Source organism: Rhipicephalus sanguineus, chromosome 11 (genome assembly GCF_013339695.2).
Source record: "Rhipicephalus sanguineus isolate Rsan-2018 chromosome 11, BIME_Rsan_1.4, whole genome shotgun sequence".
NCBI classification, from domain to species: Eukaryota; Metazoa; Arthropoda; class Arachnida; order Ixodida; family Ixodidae; genus Rhipicephalus; species Rhipicephalus sanguineus.
Window position 1 is genome coordinate 104545662 of NC_051186.1, and position 9527 is coordinate 104555188.

At 43.9% G+C, this 9527-nt stretch overlaps 2 protein-coding genes across 2 annotated transcripts in view; one reads left to right on the top strand and one right to left on the bottom strand.

The window, feature by feature from the left end:
* Positions 1–9506, top strand: part of LOC119374361 (tubulin-specific chaperone E) — a 42819-nt gene extending 33313 nt beyond the window's left edge. The window contains exons 12-14 of the mRNA XM_037644444.2: positions 2382–2441; positions 3346–3437; positions 4728–9506. Of these exons, the coding sequence (XP_037500372.1) occupies positions 2382–2441; positions 3346–3437; positions 4728–4817 (242 nt within the window). The 3' untranslated portion in view covers positions 4818–9506. The remainder of the gene's footprint in view (positions 1–2381; positions 2442–3345; positions 3438–4727) is intronic.
* LOC119374527 (JNK1/MAPK8-associated membrane protein) overlaps positions 1–9527 on the bottom strand; it is a 329511-nt gene that overhangs the window by 99092 nt on the left and 220892 nt on the right. The window lies entirely within an intron of this gene.

Consider the following 9527-nt stretch of genomic DNA (forward strand, 5'->3'; position numbering starts at 1 on the left):
AGATCGTGATCGTAACTGAAGTGACGCCGCTAAAACTATTATTGAGTGAAAAAAAAAGCATTTGTTTTTAATGGCGTTGCATCAAACTTCACGATATCATACTTGGAATCCTTGTTTTTGTCTAACGTGCGTTTTTAGCATTTCGCGTGTATTGTGTTCATGTATTACGCAGTGATCATTTGTTTATATTAAACTCGTGAAGTTTACACTGCATAGACCCTTTTTTTAAGCGCTTATCCCTTCTTGTGAAGCCTCACTCCCTCACTATGCTTCACGAACGAATGAGGAGGGGGGAGCCGGACAGCTGGGGCTTGACAATGTACGAAAGGAATGCACTTACTGATTGTGTCCACCGAGGTTATCTATGTGGACATCTATATGTTTTCCTTTTTTTTTTCTTCGAGGATGCACGTGCTTTTTCTATGTCCGAGTGTATATTTGTTGTCTTTTGGCTCCTAATTTTTTCATTCCTACATTTTTTCCTATTTATTCTTTTTGTCGTTCTACCTGCATGGAGGATGATGCTATAAAAGCGCATCGAAGCCTCGTAAATTTTCATTTGATAAAGATCGGTCTCCGATCGAAACGTTGACAAATAAACTCTTTTGAGAAGCGTGTATCCTTTTCCTATTTGTCTTACGGCAACCGATGACAGCCTCTTCACAATCTACGTATAGATATATATGTACCTTCGCACTGATACACACATATATAGAAGGTAGGGGCCCCCCTTCTAGCAAAAGTGGGCCACCCTGCTGTAATTCCCACTGGGGTGACGCAGTTATGTAATAAATAAATAATAAATTAACTAAAAACTTGAACGTTCAAGGGCTTAAGGGGTAATGGCAGTGCCAGTGCAAGTTGTCGAAGCGAGAAACAATCCCACGTAAAGCTTTCAGTCAATGTCAATTTAGCCGCGTTCACCTCGGCGTGAACGGCAACACACGCAATGGCCCCCACAGTTAAACGCCATGTGTGCAACACACTTTTATTTCGTTGAAACAAGACGTCAAATGAAGCCTTGGCGTCTTCCTCAAACACGATGACAAGCACGGCGACTAGAGACGCAAGTGCGGTATTTGCGGCAACACAAGAGTCGAAATTCACAAAGGCAATCTCAGACCACTTCGTCATACTTCGCTTTGAGTCACAGTTGCCATAGTTACAGCAGACAGTGAAGAAAACTGGCGGCGAGAGTTTCGCAAGAAAATTACAAACGACCTTATTACATTTGATTAATGTCCCTGTTTTATTGTGTGAAACCGTAAAATAACGATTCGTTTATTTTAAGTTTTATGTTAAATCTGGCACTCTTTGTTTTAATACCATATTAGGTGCTGCTCAGAAACATCGCCTTTGAGATGTACATTACTTCTTCGTATAGACTCCGAGATGAACGCGGCGGGGGGTGCGATTTAAAGAACAGATATATTGTTATGCTGACGCTGAACTCCGTGCCTTCACAATTTATTTTATCTAGCTTTGCTTTCTTTATTTCAATATCAGTGCAGTATTGCAAAATAAGGTTTATATGAGTAAAAATTATTGCCATTGTTTAGGAACTACTTCGTTTGTAGCGCGGAGGCATGCAAAATATGAGCAATGCGGCCTCGTGGGCGGAGCTTATATTTATTCTTAGGTTGTCACCGACTATAGGACCTGTTATTGCACGAGGAACTTTTTCAGGCACTTTGTGCACAATTTATACCAAACTAAAGCAGAAATACTGATTGAAAAAAAAAAAGGTTATATTTAATATATGTCACATAGATGTTGAAACACTCATGCACTGCAGTTTTGAATAATGTGCACAAAGTGTCTTGTTCAATGGCCTGGTTCTGTATGTCAATATGCTGACACTTATTGAATTCACTGCTTTCGACGTTTTTTTTGTGTTCCACGTTGGGGCACATGTTTTCCACAGCTATTTTCTAAGTATGCTAGAAATGAAAGAGTTCATTTTCTCATTCGTGACAAAGAGCTTTTGCATGGTGTCCACATTCTGTAAATCTGACAAAACTTGCATAACTGAAAAATTCTCATAACCTGCTATGAATTGATGCACTTCTCATGCTTCTGAAGAAGATTCGATGAAATGAAATTTTCAGTAGACAAATAATTATTTGCTTAAAGGGGTTAAACTTTGGCATGGATCTGGGATGTTGGGATCGATTCAGAGCCCTTCTTAAAGGCATTTTTAATAACTGTGCAGATGTCATGTGAAAACGCCATCATTAATTCAGTCTGTTGTGTGTCACATTATGAGCATAGATTGAAGTTGCTTAGAGGCTCTCCACTAATGTGTGGTCCGCTTGTTCCGCTGGCTGCCAAAAACTTGTCAACTTGTGAAATGTTCCTTGACAAAGCGCCCCTCCCTCCAGCTGTTGAAATTCATGCTCCACAAGAACCTGACCGGGGACCGATAAGGAAGCGCCTACCATGTAAGTGCCACGAGCCATGTAGTAGCAAATCGTTGGTCAACGTGACAGTGATTGCCTTCTAGTTTCAACGTGATGGTCACATTTCAAGCTTGGCTGCAGTTACTTAGTTCTGTTGCTTTTGTAGTAAGTTAACTGCAGCTCAATTCAGAGTGAAACATCGTTGCCACAGGAGCTGAGCTGTGGTCGTTCAAAAATTAGTGTGCCGATAAGCATGTGATATTTGCTGTCATCGACGCATGAAAAGTTTAAAGGTGCATTAATGCACCATAAAACAAGTTGGCTACTCTATGCAATCACACTAAAGATGCACTCAAGTAATGTAGAACATAATTGTAGTGCCAGGTACAAGCAGTGGTAAAAGCAACATTCACTATCAAATTCCTCCGTGTATCCTGTTTCTTTTCAGTAGTTAACTTTTCTGTGTGAGCTCATTTGCACGAGGACTCACTCGACTTATCATCATAGGCATTGGTATCATAACCATCTAATAGACATCATAAAGGTGCATCATTATGCAGTGTTGTTCCTTCCGAACACTCATTGCATGTTTATCATGGCAATGCGGTGGCATCTGTTGGCTTCAATGCCAGGGAATAGAAATATATGCCGTTATTTTCTTGGAAATGCTTTAATTAGATATGACTGATTTAAACAAGGATATGTGGCAAGGCTTTATTTTTTTGTGGACAGATGCAGTATACGAAATTCCCAATTTTATTTTATGGGTTTCCAGAAATCTTACTTGGGGTTGCATGATGTCTATGCAAATGTATCTTCCTAGCATGCTAGGAACTGTATTGCAAGATGTGCGGATGTGGTTATGAAAAGAAAGGCATGTCGCGTAGGCACATCGTGTGCAATTCTTTTTAGCCTGCATATGAACCTTTTTCTCTCTGTGGTGTAGCGTCCATGTCGGTGGAGAAGTTGAAAGCCCTGGTGACGCAGCTGTTCCCCCGGAAAGGAAGCCGCTTCTGCCTTTCGCTCGCAAGTGAAGAGGTAGGCGTCGCGAGTTGTTTCTCAAGACTGGATTCGCAGTGCGTTTTAAAGAAGATTTCTAGCACTTATTGGGAGAGAGGAAGGACGGCAAGCAACAGGACAGACAGACAGTGCTTCTTTCCTCTTTTCCACCAAGTGCTGGAAAAATCTTCTTGACAATGTTGCAGTTCCAGCTAGCCCAAGTTCCTGTATTAATTGACGCCTATCCTTGCCAGTTGCTTCTTTCGTCTCAGAGGTTGTGTTAAATTACTCATTCTCCTGTGGAATTCAATTCACACACGCAAGAAGAAGCAACATTTGGACAGAAGCACCTACTCTCAACTCATTTGTTTACTCCAAGGAAATAAAAGGGCAACTTCTATAAAACGAGCAAGAAGATGTAGTTCAGCATTTGCAGAAAAGACATCATAAACATGTCAGTGAAAGCACTTTGGGTATTTAAAAATTTTCGATTCATTGCCACTAAGCACAGCTCCTGGTGTGTTTGTCAATGATCCTGTCATTTTGCGTGCGTGAGAAAATGAGACAGTGCCAGCTTGCCCCAAGTTTCCACTTTACTGCAGTATTAAACAACCTCAATCTGCTGAACCATGTCTCTCCATAAAGGGCAGCCTTTCTGTTGCTTTCACTTGTAAAATGGCTTTCTTTGCTTGCTCATCTGCGCAGATGTGTCATTGTGTCGTCAATGAAACACGTCACCACTGAAAGCAGCAAAGTGCCACCCATACGAAATTTTTTTTTGTGCAGATCAGATGATTACTTAACTTGAAGAGCTTTTTACAGCTGTGTCCCCAACTTATGAAACCTGGTATTGTCATAACATCATTGCGGGGCTGGTGTTGGCACTGTTTCCTGCATTCTTGATTTCTGATGCCATGTTTTGCATTGATAACGTGTTCACCATTTGCAATATAATATTCCTCATGGCACAGTAAGTGTCTGTCAAACTAAGTGCAAGTGTCACAGTATGTGTCATAGTAAATGTAAATGTCACAGTAAGTGTCATAGCTAGTGTGTCACAGTAAGTGTAAATGTCACAGTATGATAGTAAGTGTGTCACACATTAACTTCACGGATTCGCGCGAGCACATGGAGACGAAGAAGAGATACACAAAGACGAGCACAACCGTGAAGATGTCTCCGTGTGCTAGTGTGAATCCGTGAAGATGAATGTGTTGCAACTAGGCCGACTTGCAGTATTGACACATTAACTGTCGGTATGTCACAGTAAGTGCGTTGTGTCTGAACTGATGTCCTTGCTCAAGTGCGTTTCGTACTTCCCTTCACCAGGAAGGAAAGGAGTCTGTGCTAGACAAGGAGCGCCGCAACCTCAGCTTCTACAACATCACCGATGGCAGTCGCATTTACGTGCGTTGGTAGGGCACTCCGTTCACCGAGTGTGAAACGTTTTGAGCAAGGTGCCGTGACAGCTAAAAGGAGTAAACTCCCCTGCCGTGCTCGTGCCACGTCATCTAGATGAGCATGCATTCGTCTCAACGCTGCCAGCGTATCGCATTCGACGCGGCAGAGTGGTCTGCCATCGTGTTGTAAGCCATGAAGTCCAGTGCTTGTCCGGACGTCATCTGCCATTTTATCTTGCTGCAGCACTGCAGCCAAAACAATTGCTGTGTCTGTATGTGTGTAGCATTGCGAGAGATTTCAGAATAGGACAAAAGATCTCGTAACCCATCTTGCTTTTTGTTTAATCCTCCGCTTATTTGGTTTTGTAGTACCGTATTTACTCGCCTAATGAACCCACTCCCATAATGAACCAACCCCCCACTTTGGTCCAAAAAAAAAAAAATGTATATTTTTTAATGCATGTATCTGTTTATTTTATTTCGGTGTGATTGCCAGTGCCGCCGATGATCGAAACAACGTTAAATCACGCCGTTATATATCAAAACAACGACGCAAGAAGTGTCGGAACACAGTTTAACAACCATGCTACTAAACAGTTGCCAGCAGCGCGAGCACGAATGACGAGAGTCAAAATTCGAAAGTTGCGCCTTTTCGTGGCACAGCGCGATCTGTCGAATTCAAAAGAAGCCTCCTTGCTTATAGCGTGGCCTCCGAAATTGCGCACCAGCTGGATTTTCTAGAGAAACCTGTTGGCGCGCTATCTCGGAGGCCATGCTTATAGCGCCACGCAAGCACAGCGGCATGCAAACAAAGCAAAAAACAAAGCACAATGGCACCGACCGTGCAACGTGCACCCGCAACGTGCGTGCGCCACCATCCATCGCTGCTTCTTTGTTGTTGGGATTCTCGATCATGGTGAACTTTGTTGGACACCTGCTGCGTAGGGTACGATAGGCTGGTACGCTAGCTACACGGCCAGTTTTAAACTTAAGGTAGTCAAACATGCGCTGGAGCATAGAAATCGTGCGACTGGACGACACTTCAGCGTCAATCCAGTGCGTGTACGTAACTGGAGAAAACGAGAGGAAGAGCTTCGGGCTTCAAGAAAGAATCATCGCGCATTTAACGAGCCAAAGCAAGGAAAGTTTCCTCTTGTGGAGAGCGAAGTTCTCGAATATGTAGAGGTTTCATAGTGAGCGATGTGCAGTATCCCACAAAAGGATTTAAACCCACGTGCGGGCCACGGTGAGAAATCAAGGCATTCCTGCCACTGACTTCAAGGCCAGCAGCGGCTGGACAGCGAGTTTCTTAACACCGTCCTGTGAAATTTCAGCTAACTCCCGCAATCTTTTTCTCCCGCGTAATGAACCCTCCCCCCAAACTGGCGCCAACCTTTCCGAGTAAACATGCGAGTAAATGCGGTATTTGTTTCATGCTCACACCTTCTGTGAAGGTATGCAGCGCCTCCATTTGGCAGTGTATCAGTACTGCGCATCTACTTCTTGTCATATTATATAAAGTTTATGTAATGGCTTCCAATAAAGAAGCGTACCGAAAGTGGAAAAGTGTGTGGGCTACCCTCTCTTGCATAGGCGGAGAGTACGGGGGGGCTGGGGGGCTTGGGCCCCCCCGGACTGCCTCATGAGGGGGCAGAGACCCCCTGGCGCCGGCCCAGGGTATTTTTTAAGAGCTTGGCTTAGGTCCCCAGGTCGTGCTGTCTCGCAGCTATTTCACAGGAGGCTGTTTATGCCTGCTTCTTTTTCATTTCAGCCATTTAAAGTTCGGCACATGGGCCAGTGACAAGTCAAACATTCAATGGAGAAATGCCCCTCAAACGGATTTTTACGTGCAGAATATGTTGTGCTGATGAACAACTGAAGCGACGACTTAAGCTATGACAAATTAAAAAAAATCACAGCATATCCATGTGGTGAATGATGATGAGTGGGGCGAAGCGAACTCGCGCTGCAGCACGGCGATGGCATTGGCGCGAGCGTGGTTCTTCTTGCTCGGCTGAACTTGGTGGTTAGTGCCTACTACTGTTTAATGCATAGTTATGCCGTGTTCACGGCAGGTACGTCTTAACGAGGTTAACGCATGCAGCCGGAAATATTCCCTCTATCCACATGAAAAATACTCACCTTAGCTCATTGCAGGAGAACACACGCAGCAGCGTCGACGTCAAAACTGTAGCTAGCAGAGGAACAGCCTATGCACCATAAAGAAACTGAGAGTGAACGACCCCGCTATGCGCTACGTATGCCACTCGATAGTTTTCGCTACGCGACAGTTGACAGTAGCGCCAGTACACTCAGCCTACCGAGAAGCAGCAAGCTAGCAGAGCGGCAGCGCATTTTGGGGGAGGGGTCACACATATTTACAACCGCTCAGAGGTGATTATCACAGCACTATGAAACCCTCCATTACAAAGGCGCGTAGGAGGACACGCTTGGGCACGTTAAAGTGTTCTGCGAACGTATCCTTGGCGCTGCTTCTAAAGTTACATTTTCCCATGCTTAAACTGACGCGGGCTTGAAAATTCTTACTTGTGAGGCCGTTTCGGCGCAGTTCTGCGCAATTTTTGGAATTTCATTGGAGCAGCTTGGCCCAGAAAAACGGAATCGTACAAAAAATGCGCAATATGCGTAGCTGTCTCACCCCTGACCATGTCAGATTGACAAAACACTGCACGAACTTCAAACCTCCATTATGCCGTCACCATCATTTATCAGCTGGCCCACTTCTCAGTCTTCTTGAGACGTGCTACTATAATGTACGAGGGCTAATTGGTCAGCTGCATGCCTCTAGCAAACAGTCAAAAAGGGGTGTTGCATTTGTCATCTCCGCCAGGAGAGGTGCTGGCTAAGATGCCTGGCGTTAGATCTTGTGGTAGCGCATGTAATGTGGAGTCAACTTCTTGTTTTCATTCACTTCTGCTTCGCTTTTCCTTATTAGTTCCGCACTCTAGCTGAACAACTAATAATGTCTCCCATGTTTTTATTGGCTCCATATGGGTGTTTCTTGCTGACAAAGTCGCGCCTCTTTGTGTCCTCTTCATATGTATCTATGCAGGCCTTTGTGAAATGCAATTTCAAGGTACACGGAGGGCAAAAAGCCCGCAATATTTTAATAGGTGGCTGAACAATGGGACTTGGGAGGTGCTCACAGTACTTTCAAATTGTAGCCTGTATGAAGCTGTGACACTAGTAATTAAGGTGTGATGTGTTTTATGCAGAATAATATATTTGACTGCTCTGGAGTTCCATATAGGCCTTGTTATCCTGTAATTTGTGCACACTGTCGGATTCACCAGATTTCTGCAGAAACATAAAGTGGATGTTTGTAGTGGCAACTTCGTTACACTCGTAAAGTTGCTTAATGGTTGGCTCTTTAGCTGGATTGAATCAATACTCTTCACAGCCCTTCGTGCAAATATTCCTTTGCAAGTCGTTTCAAATACCATTTACTTTTACAGTGTTCCCTTAACCTCGAGCGAGAACATGTAGTTTATGGTGTGCGGTGAAATGTCAGTGCGCATGGTCAAGTTTTATTGACTGCCAAGCAAAGCACATCCTTGTGCTGTGCCATTTTCAAGTGCAGTGTTGCCTGAGCAGCTTGTAGATGGAACTAGCTGTTGCCGTGGCAACATTAGTTTCGAAGTGTAGCGTGTATGTGCTCCCGTACTTGTGTTACATCTAGCAGACCAGACTACCACGTGCGCATTGCACAAACTTGGCATGCGCAGCTGTGGCCACAAGTGAAGACGTGATGAAATTCTTGCGTTTAGAATAATCAAGCCCAGCCGTCAACCAAGGCATGGGTGTCGGGGAGAGTCTATTTGCACAACAGCTCGGTTTCACGCGAGCTAAGCAGAAAAATTCATATGTGACGCCATACCACCGCCGTGCACTTTGAACAAAAGGCAATGTTCTACCTGGTGTTGCATAACTACAGCTATTTTGCCAGTTTCAGTGGTTGGCCTGTTTCACCAGGAGGCCAGTAGCATAAGCCATGCCGTTACGCGGTTCATTTGTGATGCAAATATACTCTCCTCAGGCGTCGCGTAATGTGAAACAGTTTAGAACGGCACATGTCATAGCCATGTGAATCGCCATGTTTCATTTCAACAGACGTTTCGCCTTGTCAGAAACAAGAACGCACATGTAATTTTTATCAAAACACACGCTCGTTACTTGCAAGTTGTAGCAGACATTGATAGTTTATGGCTTGTTGCCACCTTTAGTGAATATTTTTGATGCTCTTTAGTGATAGTTAGTTTGCGATGGAGGAGGGTGTGTATAGTGTGCTAAGCGTGCGAGGCAAGCTGCCTGATGCATTAGACTACTCGCCAGTAGCCAATCAGCCGAGGGAAATACGTAGGTGTCTGCTCTCTGAACCTTTATCTTTCTTTACACGTATAAAGCACAAAATCTAGCCACAAATTATTTTGTCGCAAGTGTAAGTGAACCTAATGAATTTGCACGGAAGTCCTCCAGGACTACTGTAAATAATTGAAATAAACGCTACATTCGTATCGAACGTCTCCCGTCTTCGGACAAGCAGCCTTTTCCGATCTATTAATATTCTTGATAATGTGTTGTACAGCGTATTTTTTTGTCGATGTTCTGCCAAGACTATGTTTGTGTTCTTCCAAGTGATAACATGATTGTTTGAATTCTCAGTGACAATAAACTCACACACAGTGTGTTCCTGGCATTTTTTAATGAC